The following is a 19,767-nucleotide window of genomic DNA, read 5'->3' on the forward strand; positions in this document are numbered from 1 at the left end:
CTGTCGGGTGGAACCCTCATATGTCCAAAACTGTTACTTTTCAGGATTCAAATAAAAAAGTAGCAGATTGACGAGCTCACAACGCATCACTTGTGGATCTGTTACTTTTGATGCTTTTGTTTGACACTGTAGTAAGATCAAGTAGGGCGTTAATTTACAACAAAAAAAACACAAAGTTAAAGAATATGGAGATGAGAGGTTTCTGCCCGACAAATATATACTTTGTCCACCACTTCTGTTTAGTCAGATAGGCACGGGCAGGCAGCACACAAAAGCTTTTTGGCAGAGCCAAAACGCTAATTAAAGAAGTGTTGGAAAGTTTATCAATGACCTCATTCTATCCTTAAATGTTCTCCATGTTCTTCTTTATCCCTGAAAGTGTGAAAAAGGACATCTGCACCCAGTCAGTTGCCAGGAACCAGGAACAACGTTTTGGTCGTATAGATCTTCCTCAGGTCTGGATGTGCGCTCAAGAGGGCCACCAGACCAGAGGACACAATCTCTCAGGCACCTAGATCATGATGGACCAAGGGTTCCCAAACTTTTCAGGCCGAGGCCCGCGACCCCCCCAAAGAACTGGGGACACCCCACCGTGACAAGCACTTGGAATTGTAGGCATTACATATAGTTCGACTCATGCCACAGAATACTTTTGTGAAAATAGCCGAACTACAAGCTCACAACTCCTCGCACTGCATATGAATGACTATATGAATCACCAGTGGCCTTGTGGTTAGTGTTCGCCTTGAGACTGGGAGGTCGGGGGTTCAATCTTTGGCCGAGTTCATAACAAAGGCTATAAAAATGGTACCCAATGCCTCCCTGCTTGGCACTCATCATGGGTTTGACTGGGAAACCCTGTGACATAAGTCATGTTCAGAGGTTGTACAGGACTTGTACATCAAGCTGCCACCTCACGCTAGAGAAACAGGAGATTAGGCTCCTGACCTATGGGCCACGTTGGTTCCCAAGACCACTTACTCTAACTTATAAGTATGGATCACCATGATTGATACATCATTTGGTTACAATGTTATAGAAAAATGCAACAAGTGGTCACCGTGTGCATATTGATCAATCAATCAAACTTTATTCATACTGTATAGCACATTTCATACAGCAGGTGCAACCCAATGAGCTTAACAGAACAAAAGAAGAAAGAAATTAAAAACTTTAATGAAAGGAAAAAGAGAAAAGTAAAATAGAGTAATGCTAAAACCTAGGTAAAGGCAATGCTAAAAAGGTGTGTCTTAAGATTTCCTAACGCTCATTATAATATGGTACCATTTTTGTCTACCCTGTCTGTCTCAGAGGAGGGCTGTCGACAGTTCAGAAAGCCGCCTGAACGGTTATGGTGCAGTGGCAAGAAACAAATGAAAACACCTTGTGAGGCAGAAGGAAACAAAGTCCCCAGCTTTGATTTCAAAGAATGTGATACAGATGTGTAAGGAGTTACGATTAGTTACACCCAGACCTTTGAGCACTCAAAATCTCACTTCATGGTTTAATTTACAAAAAACTGAGATGAAGGAAGACACTAGCATTCTTGTAAGCATCATTTGGGACCAAGACTGTGTCCCTAGAGATGTGATACCACAAGTCCTGTTAAGGACAATACAATCATGTGTTTTTTCAGGGCTACAAGCTAGCTATGAGCTACAAACAAAAGTATTTTCGCCTGTATGAATGCTTATGTGTTTTTTCAGATTTTGATGTTGGTTAAAGCTTTTGTTACAAACTGTACAAGCAAAGGGCTTTTCGCCTGTATGAATCCTCATGTGTACTTTCAGAGCTGGATTTTGGTTAAAGCTTTTGTTACAAACTGTACAAGTAAAGGGCTTGATGCCTGTATGAATCTTCATGTGATTTTTCATATATTGAGCTTGTGTGAAGCTTTTGTTACAAACTGTACAAGCAAAGGACTTTTTGCCTGTATGAATCTTCATGTGGATTTTCATATATTGAGCTTGTGTGAAGCTTTTGTTACAAACTGAACAAGCAAAGGGCTTTTCTCCTGTATGAATCCTCATGTGTCTTTTCAGACTTGCAGTTTGGTTAAAGCTTTTGTAACAAACTGTACAAGCAAAGGTTTTTTCACCTGTATGAATCCTCATGTGTGTTTTCAGAACACCCTTGGTACTACAGACTTTGCCACACTCTGTACAACTAAAGTTTTTCTTTCCTGTTTGATTCCTCGTGTATGGCTTTTGTTTAAATGATTTCAGGTTCTGGGACAGCTTGCTAAAAGAAGATTTCTGTCCTTCCACATGTTGCGTCTTGTATGATGTCAGTGTGTTTAAAACCGACTCATCATCCCTGGTCTCCCAGTCATCACTGTCATCAGTATCAGATTCAGAACAGTGTGAAGACAGGAGCTGCTCATCACTAGTTGGTTGTGATGCTCCACAGTCCTTTACATAAGCTTGTGTTTTCATGTGTTCAGTTGAGGTGCTTGCTAGAGGCTCTGTCTTCCTGTTTTCATCATCTTCACTTTTCACTGCTAGCAATGTGAACGATGACCCTGCAGCCTCCTCTGGTCTTAGAAGTACTTCCAACTGTTCCTCTTTAATCTGTGGAATTTTGATTTTCACCTGGACCAGACTGGAGCTACTTTCCTGCTGTTCCTCTTTTATCTGTGAAGGTTCTTCTAATTTCACCTGGACCAGACTGGAACTATTCTCCTGCTGTTCCTCTTTAATCTGTGGAGGGTCTTCTATTTTCACCTGGACCAGACTGGAGCTATTCTCCTGCTGTTCCTCTTTAATCTGTGGAGGGTCTTCTATTTTCACCTGGACCAGACTGGAACTCCTCTCCTGCTGTTCCTCTTTAATCTGTGGAGGGTCTTCTATTTTCACCTGGACCAGACTGGACCTGCTCTCCTCCTGTTCCTCTTTTATCTGTGGAGGTTCTAGTTTCACCTGTACCAGACTGTGGCTGCTCTCCTTGTGATCAGGGGAAGACTCCTCTTTACACACATCAGGAAGGAATTGGAGATCTAGAACGAGGGGAGAGGAGCTAACGTCAGCAGAGAGCAATTCAATGGGCCTCATGCAAGGCAAGGCACTTTTATTTGTATAGCAAAAAAACAACAAGGCATTTCAATGCCCTTTACACAAAACATCAAGCAAAGGAACCACAATTATATAATTACATTATGCAGGAAGCGATATAACAGATCTTCTGTTATTGTTGTCATATTTTGTTCATATTTGTTTTAACAGTGGTCAAGATCACTCTTACTGAGATAAGAGAAAACACAGCCCACACATTTTGTTTGTAATGCTTGAAAATGTTTATTTTTTTCGTGAGAAATATAGAAAACACCATTTATGCTGACCTTTATGCTGACCTTTATGCGTCAACGCCATGGACGCATAAAGTCGTTCTATAAAAAAATAATTGGCACGCTGTTTTAGGCACCGTAACACAGCTTTGGGATGATCCATCGTCACTCAGAAAAGAAGTGTGGATGTGACATCATTCCAAAAAACATCACATCCACCCGCCCTGACTATGGGATTTTCAGAAAAACACCTCTAACTCAGTTGCTATTTTTTGCATTGAAAACCACCGTTTTCAGCGGGCCAAAGGCCCAAAATGGCGGATCGCGGTTGGAATGTTGTTGAATGACTATTTTTTTAGTTTTCTTTTGTACACAATGTCGCTTCCACGGCGTTTCAAAGATCATCGGATAAAGGTAATTACGCTGGCAAGGGGATAACAAACAATGTTTAATACTTTGGCGGGTGATGTGTTAAACTAGAGGTCCGGGCGCCCTGCCCCCTAGCCGCGCACGGGCTCTAGTAACCTGGCCCGCACATCGGAAAACGAAAGCGAAAGCAAAGTGTAAGAATAAAAATAATTGTGTGTGCATTGCTTGTTAGTCGCGCCAAACCCGGCAACCCTGTGGCTGGGTGGCTGCTTCGTTGCAGACAGGCAGAGGCACAGGCACGGTTGTAACTCGACAGTACAGTGTGTACACGTTCATTGCAACAGCGGTGTGTTTCAACACGCAAACCGAAAGCAAAATTTAATTTTTATCCCACGATTTTGTAACCCCATTTTTTACACCCAGTGCCAATTGTCTATGTAATCCTGGGCACTACCTTCCCTCTGCCAACCTAGGGAGGCCAGGGCCGAGCTCATGCCTCCTTCAATGCATGAGAGCCAACTGACCTTCTTGTCACCTGACAGGGGAGAGTTTCCCTGGTTGGACGTAGCGCGTGGAAGGAACACGTTATTCCAACCAGTTCCTTTCCCCTCCATCATGCGCCCCGGCTGGCCAGGGGGAGGCAGTATAGTGACCAGGATTACTGCATGTTTTTGTGAGGATACCTACCCTAGGGAACACGGGGAGAACATGCAAACTCCACACAGAGAGGCCCTTTCGCCAACCCCACCTAGGGTATGGGCACTGATGATGCGGAGGAGAGAACACGCCGCCAGCGGCCACAGCGTCCCCTGCGGGAATCGAACCCAGGACCTTCTAGCTGTGAGGCGACAGCGCTACCGACTGCACCACCGTGCCCCCTGGACACATTTCAATGGCCGCCGCTTTGTTTTCCCTCGGCTGTGCTCACGCTAAATGATGCTAAAGGGTTTCCCCTTCCGGTGTGGTCGCTAATGTGGTGAATTTGTGTTGGACGAAATTAATTATGCTCCGAGGAGGCAAATGTGTAGTGAGCAATGAAAAGTAGACTACACAAAGCGTAAATGAATCGCGCACGTTGTGCCTAGTGTTGTAGTGCAGAGACGTGCAGAGGGATTTGGAGAGGCAGGGGCTGGAATTTCAAAAGGGCACCTTTTGCTGGCGCCGGCCGGGGCCAGAGCTCAGCTCTGGACCTGTTTTAAGATTGGCAGTATTCTTCTGTTTCTGCCACTTTTCGCAGTTCCGGCTGAACCGTGCTGTCGCTTTTTACGAAACTCGGCCATATGGTAGATGGTCATGAAAAACGATCAAGAAATAATTCTCACAATCTTTCGTCAAAAGGTGGCGCTATAGCACTCAATTGAAAATGCCAACTTTGAACAGGTACAACTCATGCCCTGTTAGACCTACATCCATAAAACTTCAATACACGCATGCGTCTTCTCATGATGAACAACTTTTACCCTCTGACTTTTGACCTCTGACCTTTAGATCTCCCACCATTTTGAATTATATGAAAAACAGTTAAAACCTATCTCCTCCTGGGATTTTTGAGTAATCTGCACGAAACGTTTTACACATGAACTTTGCCCTATGCCGACAAACATGTGCAAAAGATTTTCCATAAGTGAAAAAATTAAGCTTTAATGAGCCAATGAATATTGCAGTTTTATGACAATTATTCATCTGCCCCTAACACACACATGCAGACTCACATTTCTTTGAAACTTTGCGGTAATGTTGAGGGTCATTCCAAATATCACTGAAACCAATCTTACTCCAATTGGTCAAAGGGGGGCGCTATAGCGATTTTTTGAAAATGCAAACTTTAAACAGGCAAAAGTCATGCTTCGTTTGGCCGACAGCCATTAAACCTGCTTACACATGTGCCTTGACTCATGAGGAACACATCTATCACGTTGACCAGTAAGCTCCGCCCTTAGATTGTCCGCAATTTTGAGCAGTTTGAAAAACACTTAAACCCAGGATTTTTCAGCTATTTGCGTGAAACTGTATCATCTGTGTGATCTCTTTTTTCACAGGGCTTGTCTGTTGGTCCAATGGCTTCTCCCTTAAGCGAGTGCCTCACGACCGCAAGGTTGCCGGTTCAAGCCTCACTTGATGCAGACTCATTTAAGTTGAATTGCAAAAAACATGACTGTATCAATGAATACATGTGCAAATGCTAAAGATAACCTGAAATGCTTATTTGAGAGTACATTTTTTCAATGTATGACGTACTTCATTGTAAAAGTAGCTGATCTACAATCTCACAACTTTTCAGATACCAACGTTTTGTGAGCTTGTAGATCGTCCGCTTTCACTGGTTTCGGTTTCGAGGAGACATACAATTTCTCTATTGGTAAATGGTTTGTGAACGAGTGATCTTAGTGTTAGTGAAACAGGGGCTTGGTTCATGACAGAAGGCAAGAGTTTATGATCTTCAACAGACAACATCAGCCTGCACAAAGCTATAGCACTATAGGTAGCGTTGCAGCCTGTCAGTCCGAAGGTTGAGAGTTCGAGTCCTATTAAGGGCAATAGGATGATATGTCGAATCAATCCATTCCGTTTTCCTCTCTCTCTCTCTTCAATTCTCTCTCTCTCTCTCTCTCTCTCTCTCTCTCTCTCTCTCTCTCTCTCTCTCTCTCTCTCTCTCTCTCTCTCTCTCTCTCTCTCTCTCTCTCTCTCTCTCTCTCTCTCTCTCTCTCTCCTCTCTCTCTCTCTCTCTCTCTCTCTCTCTCTCTCTCTCTCTCTCTCTGTGGCAACATTTTGTGAGCTTGTAGATCGGCTATTTTCAATGGTTTCTGTTCCGAGGAGACATACAATTTCTCTATCGGTAGATGGTTAGGGAACCAGTGATCTAGAGTAGTTAGCGAAACAAAGGCCTGGTCCGTCAGGGACGGAACGGCTTATATATATCAACAGACACTACCAGGACTATCATATCTCTAGCTCAATGAGAAGAAAGGCAGCCTATGAGTCCGGAGGTCACCGGTTCGATCCCTGTCCCCGACGATGTGTTGAGGCGATCATGATGATCTCTCTCTCTCTCTCTCTTCAGTTTGCATCTCTCTCTCTCTCCAGTTTCCATGTCTGTCTCTCTCTCTCTCTTCAATCTATTCAGTTTCCATCTCTCTCTCTCTCTCTCTCTCTCTCCAGTTTCCATGTCTCTCTCTCTCTCTAGTTTCCATGTCTCTCTCTCTCTCTCTCTCTCTCTCCATCTCCAGTTTCCTTGTCTCTCTCTCTCTTTCACTGGCCCCGTGTTATCGCTGCTTGCAGCTATATTTTTTTTTACATTTCTACCCAGATTTAGAGGAATATCTCATTTTAAATTAACACTGAATCGAGGGTTATACTGAAAAAATAACTCCACAAACATGAACAATATTCACTCAAAAGTTACTGTCACTGATGATCTATATGAGCAATTCAGCATATTACTCTACAACAGCGGGACACAACCTTCTTGCCCTGATCACATTGACAAAAAAAAAATCTTTGCCAGAACAGCCACAACAACCACCCAGCCTGCCCTAACAATCCAGTATTAGCCTTAAATTACTGGTTAACAAAGTAAAATGAGCAGTTTCAATTATTAAGTATTTAAGTAGCCTTAGATAAAGACTCTCGTAGATGTATTTTATTGATTTTGAAATCCTTTATCTCTACGAGAGTCTAGGTATACTCAAGCTTTACTGGAGATGCGGCGTTTAGAGAGTAAGAAAGGGGCAATTCTCTTAGCCTTGAATGCTGCCTTCGAGTAGGGCATTTGGGTTTTTTTCACCATTTATTTTTCACCATAATAAATGTTGCATTCATGGTCTGCAGAGGGCACCTTTTTTACCAACGGGTAAAAGGGCAGGGGCTCAAGCCCTCTTTCATGTCTATGTGTGCACGTGCATGCATGTTGTAGTGACATGTTGTTGTTGTGTTGATACCGAAACAATGAAGTCAGTGGCGTCGGAAACTGGGACTTTTTCCTAATGTATCAGATTAATGGGCTAAAAAATACTAATGGTCCATTGATCCCAATTATAACTCTAGATTTCAGATTTGCACTCTGTAAAGCCTGATTTATAATTCAGCGCACAATGGTGTTGAGCAGTGAAATTTTTAAATCTACAAGCTCAGTTGCAGATGTAACTTGAGCTTGTAGATCGGCAATGTTCACCACGTGCCAGTTGTACAATGGAGCATAAATTTGACTTAAAGCTATTACTTGGTAACCTTTTCAAAAAAACTTAAGTTAAATTGTATATCTTTTGTATATCAAATGTTTCACAACACCCATTCCATGAATTTCACCCCAGAAAGCCTTTTATAAACATATTTTCTATTGAAAGTGGACAGGGGCGTCTTTCCCGCGAAAATGACGTCATCCGGCCGGAAAAACGGAAATGGAAATGCACCGGTTTCCTGTTTGTCCAGGAACTACCATGCTATTAACAAAAAGGAATCTCACGCTGTTTTTATGGCTTTATAGGATTTGAAGATGGAAAAACAACACTGGTGAAAACAAATTATGTTCTGGGTAATGCAGGAATAAACTAAAGACCTGCAATGAACGGTAGTGACCAGCAGAGGTTGCTAAAAATCGTTTTTGTTTGGACTTACCTACTACGACTTTAACAAAAACAGCATCACGAATGTTAACGTTTATTTTATTTTTATCCTGAGTATAAGTACTATAAAAAATCTAAACAATATAAGGCATTTGTAAAAAACAGGCCTCCCCAGACAAACTTGAAAGCCAATCGGAATGGAGTATGAGAAATGCGACAGATACATCTTGATCACATGACTAGGGGGCACTAAGTGAAAAATCGTTACGCGGCGGATAAAAGCATGAAATTTGATACAGATGTCCCTTGGGTCATCCTAAAACATCCTAGAAGGGGTGCCCAAAAAAATCTTAAACAGGAAGTGAGTTATGGACAAAATCCAAAATGGCCACCTAAACTGTTGACCGTTTACTCAAAAGACACCAAAATAATCTCCAAAAAGCATAAAATGTGGCACACATGTCCCTTGGGTCATCCTAAGACATCCTAGAAGGGGTGCCCACACAAATATGAAACAGGAAGTGAGTTATTGACCAAATTGAAAATGGCCGCCTAGTGTTGTCGATTGACTCAAAAGACAACTAAAGAATCTCCAAAAAGTATAAAATGTGTCACACATGTCCCCTTGGGTCATCCTAAGACATCCTAGAAGGAGTGCCCAAAAAAGTCTTCAACAGGAAGTGAGTTATTGACTAAATTGAGAATGGCCGCCTACAGTGTTGGCGATTGACTCAAAAAGCCTATAGAATCTCCAAAAAGCATACAATTTGGCACATATGTCCCTTGGGTCATCCTAACACATCCTAGAAGGGGTGCCCAAAATAATCTGAAATAGGAAGTGAGTTATTGACTAAATTGAAAATGGCCGCCTACAGTGTTGAAAGATGATGCAAGATACCTAAAGAATCTCTTAAAAGCATGAAATGTGGTACAAATGTCCCTTGGGTGATCTGAACGCATCCTACAAGGGGTGCCCAAAAAGGTTTTAAACAGCAAGTGACCGCCTAAAGCAGTTGACACAAAAGAAAACATAAAGGGACGTCATAAAAGTGTATAATTTGGTATGTACATTGAGTGCTTCTTAATATATCCTAGAAGGGGTTATTTATTTGTTTGTTTGCTTGTTTATTAAACTTTTTAGGAAGGGACCATGTTGAAGAAATTCTAAATGGCTGTTTAAAGAGTTGACCATGGCAGTCTGCATATTATGCAGACTCAATACGACAGGTTATGCAGTGCATAACCTGCCGTATTTTGTAGTCTACCTTCTGTTTTTATTTCTACATCACTTATTTATTTTACTTTCTGCATAATTTTTTTATTGTACTCTTTGAATCTTCTTTATTTATCTAACTCTCTGCATGTTCTTATTTATTTTACTCTGCATCTTATCTTACTCTGCATATTCTTATTTTACTCTCTGCATCATATTTATTTTGCACTCTACATCTTCTTGCTTGTTTTACACTCTATCTTCTCATGTATTTTCTTCTTGATCATTACTGTTTTTTTGTGATTAGTGTTTAGTAACTACATTCATGTGTGCCATTTCGCAATTACCAGCACATTGGCATAATGCTCTGCAAGGTAACCCAGCATCCCGGCATCTACACTTTCTCGAACAGAAGGGCTCAGCTTTGCAGCCACACTTGAGTTCTCTACAAACTTAAGCAGCCTCTGGCAAGAGTGTCCATAAAGGTGTCCACGAATCAGCGACTTTAATCCATCCATATTTGTCAGGAGATGGTAGAGATTGCATAGCTTTCAGGCTTCTGGACCAAATGCCAGATTGGCTGCTCGATTTGAATATTGTAGCAGTGCAGCCCGTGTGGGAGGAGAGTTTTCCATTGAGAGACTATTAAAACTTTTTTTGGCACCCCTTAGGATGCATTCAGATCACCCAAGGGACATTTGTACCAAATGTCATGCTTTTATGAGATTATTTTTTATGAGTGTCTTTTGCATCATCTGTCAACACTGTACACGGCCATTTTCAATTTAGTCAATAACTCACTTCCTGTTTCAGATCATTTCAGGCACCCCTTCTAGGATGTCTTAGGATGACCCAAGGGACATGTATGCCAAATGATATGCTTTTATGAGATTCTTTAGTTGTCTTTTGAGTCAATCGACAACACTGTAGGCGGTCATTTTCAATTTTGTCAATGACTCACTTCCTGTTTAAGACTTTTTTGGGCACCCCTTCTGGGATGTCTTGGGATGACCCAAGGGACATGTATGCCAAATTGTATTGATGTATACTTGTCAAACATAAGCGTGGTATTTGAATATAAGTAAGGTTATAAGACAGCAGAACTTGCTTGAAGTAAAGACACACTGATGAATTTAAATGTTGGTCGGGGGTTTTCTCCAGTTGTTCATGAAGGCTGAGGCTGAGATGCGATCAATTTGCATTCCCTAAAGTTCTGGCCATTGTGTTAGAAGCCCAGGTGAGGTGAGAAATGGAACAGGCTGCTCTGCCAACCTTTTGTGTCTTGTTTTAGAGAAGTAAATCTTTAGAATTCCGGTGTTGACACTCGCAGGTGAAGGTACAGAGACAGCGCCTTGATTTGATTAACCAAAGAAACTTGTGTTTACATCTACAAGGGAAATCTATTGTCCTATTGTATACAGAATGTTTGAAGCTGGCTGGAGTCCAACAGAGCCATTCTTTTGTTTTGGTTTGAACTGATTAAAATACCCTTTGTTCCTTCCTGGGCTGTAGCCGCAGACAGCAAATGTGTAGTGAATGGTTGGAAGCCAGGTCAAGATGACAGTAAAATATATACACTTTTATTATTCTACAGTCTTAGGTCTGCAGGGTGTAGTTAAAATGATTAAAGTCTGGATAACTATGACTTGTGTTGTTAACAAAGAGAAATGTCATTTAAGGAAAATATTCAGTCTTAAAGTAACTACAACTTTGTTGACTCATTGGATTTCTAACTACTGTTTGCAAACATGAAAGTATAAAGTGTGTGGGCTTATTATAAAGCTTAAGAGATGTTGAACAAGGATTACTAAACAAGGTTTTGTGCAAAAGTAAAGTTTGATAAATAGAGACAAGACAAAATTGGTACAGTGTGAAGACACAATTAATTTCAATAGTGGGTTCGGCCACGACCCTCAATATTCATGTATTCGATGTGTGATAGGCCCACTGGGATTAGGGGCTGGGCTTAGCCACCTAGCCTCCTCCTCTTGTGGCAAAAGGTATACAGTATAAGTATTGTGTTTGTATGAAAATGCTGCGCTCTGCTAATCTGACCTTAACCAGGCAGCTTGCCTGTTGGGTGGAATAAAATGATATCTAACTGAAAACCTTGGCCTGGAACTTCCCTTCTTGAACCCTTCTCCAGGAGACTAATACAGCCACTCTTTCGACCAGGAATATACATCAGTATGCTTTTATGAGATTCTTTAGTTGTCTTTTGAGTCAATAGATAACACTGTAGGCGGCCATTTTCAATTTTGTCAATAACTCAGTTCCTGCTTAAGATCTTTTTGGGCACCCCTTCTAGGATGTCTTAGGATGACCAAAAGGACATGTGTGCCAAATTGTATGCTTTTATGAGATTCTTTAGTTGTCTTTTGAGTCAATTGACAACACTAGGCAGCCATTTTCAATTTAGTCAATAACTCACTTCCTGTTTGAGATTCCTTTGGGCACCCCTTCTAGGATGTCTTAGGATGACCCAAGGGACATATGTGCCAAATTGTATGCTTTTTGGAGATTCTTTTGGTGTCTTTTGAGTCAACGGTCAACAGTTTAGGTGGCCATTTTGAATTTTGTCCATAACTCACTTCCTGTTTCAGATTTTTTTGGGCACCCCTTCTAGGATGTTTTAGGATGACCCAAGGGACATCTGTATCAAATGTCATGCTTTTATCCGCCGCGTAACGATTTGGCCATTTTTGGTGGTTAGTACCCCCTACTATACAGAGAATGTATACAGATTTGCGTGAGGTTTGGAGAAAATCTGTATGAGTAATAACATGCCGATTTGATTAATAATTGTGGTGGAGATTCTTCCTTGGCCTACTGGGAGTGCGTGTGCAAAGTTTCCCGCCGATCAGTACAGTGGTGCTTGTAGCATGTGGTGCAAAACGGGCCTCAGGCTCTCCAGCAAAATGTTAAAGCCAATCATAGTCAATCGGAATAGAATCTGACAAATAAATCTTGATAACATGACTACAGATATACAGTGTACCAATTTGGGTACACACTCTGTGTGTGTGTGTGTGTGTGTGTGTGTGTGTGTGTGTGTGTGTGTGTGTGTGTGTGTGTGTGTGTGTGTGTGTGTGTGTGTGTGTGTGTGTGTGTGTGTGTGTGTGTGTGTGTGTGTGTGTGCGCGTGAGTGTGTGTGTGCGTGAGAGACTCACTGCTTGTATCAGTGTGGTTGTTGTCTTCCCCGGTGAAGGTGGGAGGAGCCATTGGATGGTCAGGACTCAGGGCTGCTGAGTCGTAGGAATGCATGCTGTGACTTGATAGATTGACATCATTTGTAGGCATCACACACACACACACACACACACACACACACACACACACACACACACACACACACACACACACACACACACACACACACACACACACACACACACACACACAGTAAAACAATTTGGTATAGACTATATATATATCATAATTGAAATAAAAATAAACAGTCAAACAGTGAAGATGAAAAACATATATATTTAAAATTAACAACTTTCAACTGGCATCACAATTTTGGGCATGTCAAACATTTTCTAAAATGTTCAAAACCTTTACCCAAAATGTGTGAAGAGAATGTGTTGAAAATAGCAGATGTACAACCCAAGTGTATGTAGGTGGGCTATTTTCATTCACGTCGTATACGGTGAAGTATAAAATAGGTTTCAAGTGATGAAGCAGTTCAGAATGAGGCAGTTATTTGTCCAGAATCTGCAACAAGCCAGTTGTTTGTGGAATACATGGATTCAAGCTAAATTAAATCTCACACTGTTGTACTGCTGCACATTGGGAGGGACATCCCAAGCATCCACGGCAACGCTCCCTCCTACATCAAAAACCTTTTACACCACAAAGCTCGACTCACAACCTCCGTTCTGCAAACACTAACCTCTTCCATCCCCCCCAAGACCAAGCTTCGTACCATGGGGGCGACCAGCCTTCTGCTCACTCCCTGACCATCTGAGAGCACCGCAGTCTGTTGATGCTTTTTACAATGGTGTGCAAATGTCTATTGTATCACTTCAAATGTAACGTGCATTAAGAATCTAATTAATTATTATGATTAATTTACTATGATACATACTTATTTTATTAATTAAAAATGACTCACTGATACTGCCACTTTTAAACTGATAACTACACGTAATTCTCAATTATTTAGTGAATGAATGATTTGTGCAAATTAAAATAATAATAATACTAAAATAAACTTTCACTTCAATATGAAATGTCCCTCTTCTTTCAGGAAACACGTTTTAAAAGGATCATTGGCTAATAAGCCAAATATGCCTTAATAAATTATTATTGCCCTAACTAAAAATAAAATGTTAAAACACCTTAAATATTGTATTTATTTTAGAAACAGTTAAAAAAACATGTTTAAAATATGAATTTGATGCTCATATTAAAGGACGACTTCACCCATTTTCATATAATAGGTCCTCACTAATGCTCATGATAAAATGGTACCGTTTTTCAGTGTCTCATAGGAGGACAGAAAGGATTTTATTTCCCAACAAGATTAAATTTTTGTATTTAGATTTTTATTAACACGAGAACAATGGCTTCTATTATTGCATTACAACTTTCCAGGAATACAAAGCCTACAGTTTCTATTAGCTTGGATTCCCCAACAATGATGTTACTGGTACACAGGTTTCTGAACTGTCCATAGCCCTCCTCTGAGACACGAGTAGAAAGAGACACTGAGTAGAAAAAGTACCATTTTATCATGAGCATTAGTGAGGACCAATTATATGAAGATTTTAAAATAGACAAAGTCGTCATTTAACCTTTAATATTACGTTTTATATTTTCACATGCATTCCATAGGGCTAGACCCATAGAGTTAAAAAATAATAGAGAGGGCACCGGATATCCCCTCCCATCCACTTGCATTGAGTTGCTCACCCAGCGTATGAAGCTAATTCACCCCTTCTTCCGGGTAGGAAATGTGGTGAGCGCGGCCTATTTGGGGCCACTGCGCGTCACAGAAGTGACGCGTTTTGCATCATAGAGTTTATTTGTGAGCGCGCCAGGGCTTGAGCACCGTCTACCACCGTTACCACCGACAGTGAATACAAGAAGACTCACTCCAAAACCGACTCACCCCAACTCAAAAAGGAAAACTCACCCCGGAGCTAGGAACACTCACCCCGGGGGGTGGGTAAACTCACCCCAGGACCTGAGAAAACTCACTCCGGAACACTCACCCCGGGGGTAGGAAAACTCACCCCAGAAAAACTCAATGGTGTAAAGTACAGTGAGTTTTTGTTTTGTGGGTGGGTTTAACTTTTCCCCTCTACACCAAGTCTGTATGTTTAAAAAAGGCACATCTACCGGCTTGTGAGCTTTCCTTTTTCACAGAATGCTTTCATAATGAGACATGTTTAATCCATACTGGATTAAATTCTTTCTTTGAAGGTATAGAATTACCAAATTATGTCGTTCAATGATATTTTTGTGTTTAAAATATTGTCATCATTGTCCATGTAGACAGGAGGCAAGATTATATTGATTTCAGCAGAAAAGCCCAAAACTTGTAGAAACACTGCTCTAAATATCAGGTTTACACATAAGCTACAAGTTGCTGTTCACCATAACACAACACAAGAGGTCAAATGTAGGAATAGATCAGTTTATTTGACAAAAGAGGCAGTGTAAAACAACAGGTCAGAACACAGTTACTACGACATAACTGCATAGAAAAAAATGGCCAAAAGTGCCTATCTGAGCTGTTAAAATAATAAAGGAAAAAAAGCTTGTCAAAAATAGTAAAAAAGTTGCAGTGTGCTACTGTCCTTCAGACTATTCTTCAGGTGTCGGGTCGACCTGGCGGGGCGTGACAGGAATCACAGAGTTGAGGTGGGATAACTTCCTCAGCAACTGGCTGATGGAAATCGTCTGGTTTTCATAGTCCTTCCATAACTGGAACAGGTTGCGCTGTGTCTTCTTCGTCGTTCGTCGTTGATAGCGTCATAGCTGATTCGCTGAGAGAAGATGCAGCTCGATCCTGATCCAATCAGCTTGAGCGTACAACAATGCCACAAGCGTGTACAATGGCAGATGTGCTCGTCCTCCTGCTGCTTTATTGAGTTTATTGTGCCAGCCTTCTACGTCATTGTTGGTTCTGATGGCGCGGTTGTAGACACACCAGCTGGTTGGCTTTGAGTATTGCTGGCAGCCATTTATCCAGGTGTTTCGGATGTAGTCAACAATAGGTTTTAGCTCTTCTTTAAACTCTTCTGTGCCAGATGATGCGAGCCGATTGAAAGCTCCTTCGATCTCATCAACGGGCAGATATGGTAGAGCAAAGAGTTTCTGGATGAACCTGTTGACATCTGGTTTGGTTTTATATGCCACTATCAAGCCTTTTAGCTGGACTGCACGCATCACAGCTTGGGCCCAATGGAAAGAACAGCCGTGCATCGTGGCATTTGGAAACACTTTGGCAGCAGCTTCCCATATGGCTGGTTCGAAATCTGTCACCATGTCCATTTCCACATTGTCCAGGTGTGGAGCAATGTTCTTGATGGCCTTGAACACAGCAACGCTTCCTCCTCCTTGACATTAGCACAAATACCAGAGGGACTTGCTTGACAACCATGTCATCTTCATCCATTAGAAATCCATGAAGGCTGAAAAGCTGCGTGAACGGTTTCTTCACAACCCGAAAAGTTCCATCCATGAACACTTGCTTCACAGATCGGAGAAGCTCACGTTGTTGTTGTGTGGCAAAGATTAGATGACGAGCTGTGTCCTTTGTGATATCTTGCAGCAGAAAACCTGGCCCAAAACATCTCTTCTGCTTGTTGCCTCTCCTAAGCAGAGATTTCCAAGCAGATATTTGACCATGAAGGCCTGATTATTGTAGTCATGAAAATGGAGGAAACACATTGAATCAGATGGTGTTTGCCAGGGTTGTGTCCAAACTTTTGGCCTGTACCGTAATACACACACACACACACACACACACACACACACACACACACACACACACACACACACACACACACACACACACACACACACACACACACACACACACACACACACACACACACACACACACACACACACACACACACACACACACACACACACACACACACACACACACAGTAAGGCATCAAAATGTACCAAAAGTAATATTTCTAAAAACTAAAGTTCTCAAACAATGCATGTGTGCAATGCAATGTTCTATAATGTTATCATTTATACCAGCAAAGTAGCAGGTAACTAAATATCCTAGGTAAAAATAGGGAAAAGTGTTTAATGCATGTTTACGATAGTGAAATGTATATCTAATAGTAACTAAAGTTCAATAATGCTTACCAAAAGCTTTTCTCACAAATGTGTTCACACAGAAAACAAAACATTATACCTGTGTTTTACCTTCACTGGAGTTTTTCTTCATTTTTCTTTGTTAAGTTAGTATTTGTTTGCATTATAAACACATTGATTATAAACACATTGGAATGTTCACTTTTCTGATGAAATCTACCTTGTATTTAAAGCACTTTAATTAGCTAAATGTAATTGAACAACATAATTTGACATTGGAATGTTCACTTTTCTGATGAAATCTACCTTGTATTTAAAGCACTTTAATTAGCTAAATATAATTGAACAACATAATTTGGTAATTCTATACCTTCAAAGAAAGATTTTTTCTTTTTTCTTTTTTTTAAAACCATTTTTCACCATCACATTATGAAAGCATTCTGTGAAAATGGAAAGCTCACAAAGTTAAAAACCATTGGGGTGAGTTTTCCACAAAGTTAAAAACCATTGGGTGAGTTTTCCGGAGAGAGTTTTCTCAGGTCCTGGGGTGAGTTTTCCTACCCCCGAAAATCTTGGAGAGTTTTCCGGAGTGAGTTTTCCTAGCAATGGGGTGAGTTGGTTTTGGAGTGAGTCTTCTTGATACCCCGACAGTGGCCCCATCTGCAGTACCTCAAATGGCCAGCATGTCCATTCCACTTCAATGAAAACACTGGGTTGTGGGGGCTTGGCTAGACCACACGTGGATAAATGACATCAACTTGCAACAGGCATTGCCCTTATTGAGTGAAAGATGAACTAAGGCATATTTGGCTTATTAGCCACGGATCCTTTTAATGTTACACAATATACCAAAACAATGTATACCTCTTCAAAGGAAATATTCAAGTGAAAACCACAATTTATCACCCCCAAGTCACTTAAGAACTAAAACTGTAATATTTGTATGACACACACACACACACACACACACACACACACACACACACACACACACACACACACACACACACACACACACACACACACACACACACACACACACAGTGTAGTGACGGGGCGCATCCGGTGAACGCCGGTATTACACTCAATGTCAAGAGGATAAACGAGGGGGAAAATGGCGTTCAGGCACAGACGGGATTAAAACACATAAATATTGAACAATACGGACTAATACAGTGTACAAAGATTCTGAATGCAGAGTTAACATCCGGGGCTACCGGGTAAGCACCTTATATTTTCCATTTGTACATGTTCGGAGAAATACAGACTTTACTGGTGAAAGTGCAGGGCGCACTGGGGGATGCAGGCGAAGACTATCGTAGATATAAAATGTCAAAATCGATAAAACAAAATACATCTATGATAGTCTTGATCCAAGGCTAGTGTTGTACCTTGATGTTCCTGGATACTCCCAACAGTCACAGTGCAGGTATTGTAGCAGGTTAGCAAGGTATCTCAGTCCAGTCACTGTCTTTTCATCCCACGGAGCCAGAAGAACTAACTATCTGGATTGTCCTCTGTGTCTTCAGGTTGAAAACAGCAGACCATCCCTCAAAACGTCCAACTGGGGAAGTTAAACTTAGAAAACGTCTGCTCACGAGTAATGTACTTACTCTAGACTGTAAGCTAGCTTAGCATTAGCGTTAGATTGAACGCAATAGTCTCTGTCGAACGAACCCCGTGTAGAAATGCCAAATGTGCATAAAATGTAGCCTAGCGTAACCAGACTATATCACTGCATGGAATCCGTGGATATGAGTCTGACTGGTGCTTCCATGAGGAAGTTTTTTTCCCAAGGGGCGGGATAAAAACAATGGCCCTCGACGCAATTGGTTAGACCTACAACCAATACCAATAGAGCGTCGCAGTTCCCGCCCACTTCCTGTTTTTTTTGGTGCCGGAAGAAAAAACTCAATGCATTTTTCCATTGACATTTCCAAAAATATTTATATCTATTAATTTAAGCCTCGAATCAAGCCATCATGACATGACATGAATCATGACCATAAACGTTTGATTCTGTGATTTTTTTTTTTTGCAAACGGCAAAACAAAGGGTATTTATTAAATATAGTATATCATATAATTAAATATAAAATTTAAAAAAATCACAGAAAAAAACGTTTTATGGTCATGATTCATGTCATCTCGTGATGGCTTGATTCGAGGCTTAAATTAATAGATATAAATATTTTTGGAAATGTCAATGGAAAAATGCATTGAGTTTTTTCTTCCGGCACCAAAAAAAACAGGAAGTGGGCGGGAACTGCGACGCTCTATTACAGGCTCCCATATTCGAATACTGGGCCCTGATTGGTCACTCACGTCCTCTGGAGCCAGGAAGATTTTGTTCTGGAGCAGACCGAAATCGCAGAGTTCAAAAAAAAATTTGCACTCGCAGATTCGTCTGGTACCAGGCTACATCAAATTATGACACAGAATCTCTCTCTGTAACCCTCTGCTGTGTGTGTGTGTGTGTGTGTGTGTGTGTGTGTCTCTGTGTGTCTGTGTGTGTGTGTGTCTGTGTGTGTGAGTGTGTGTGTGTGTGTGTGTGTGTGTGTGTGTGTGTGTGTGTGTGTGTGTGTGTGTGTGTGTGAGTGTGTGTGTGTGTGTGTGTGTGTGTGTGTTGTTCTGTGTTATGTTGCCAGATTCTGCGAGAGAAATAAGCAACCATGTCTATGAAAACAAGCCCAAAAGAAGTGACTAGGCTACGGCTATTTGATATACAGTCGATCCAGTAGTTTGTATTTCTGCTCTTTTCAAAAAAAGAAAGAAAAAAAACTTTGGGGGAAAAAGAGGTAACGTTGGAACATTTTTACACCACAAATCCCTGGCACTAAATATTTTCAGATGGGGGTCTGTGGACAAATATATATTAATGAGGGTGCAGGTGCTTGCCATGAAAATGTTTGAGAACCACTGGTTTTTAAACAACATTTAAGCAACTACACTTTAGATTAGAAAGAAGCCCAAAAAACGCAACCCGCAACCAAACAAAGAAAGAAGCCCAAAGTCGCTTATAATAAGCGGACATGGCAACACTGTCCACCC

The 19,767-nt window shown here is 41.2% G+C and overlaps 1 protein-coding gene across 1 annotated transcript; it reads right to left on the reverse strand.

Annotated features, from left to right (window-relative positions):
- Window positions 1–1,256: 1,256 nt before the first annotated feature.
- On the reverse strand, window positions 1,257–18,327 carry LOC308104434 (uncharacterized protein). Its single transcript, XM_080454839.1, has 3 exons — window positions 18,109–18,327; window positions 12,598–12,698; window positions 1,257–2,995 (listed from the first exon to the last, which is right to left on the reverse strand). The coding sequence occupies exons 2-3, from the start codon at window positions 12,689–12,691 to the stop codon at window positions 1,650–1,652; spliced, it is 1,440 nt and encodes a 479-aa protein (XP_080310965.1). The 5' UTR covers window positions 12,692–12,698; window positions 18,109–18,327; the 3' UTR covers window positions 1,257–1,649.
- Window positions 18,328–19,767: the final 1,440 nt, after the last annotated feature.

This window comes from Gymnoscopelus braueri, assembly GCF_963280865.1.
Source record: "Gymnoscopelus braueri genome assembly, chromosome: 17".
Lineage (NCBI taxonomy): Eukaryota > Metazoa > Chordata > Actinopteri > Myctophiformes > Myctophidae > Gymnoscopelus > Gymnoscopelus braueri.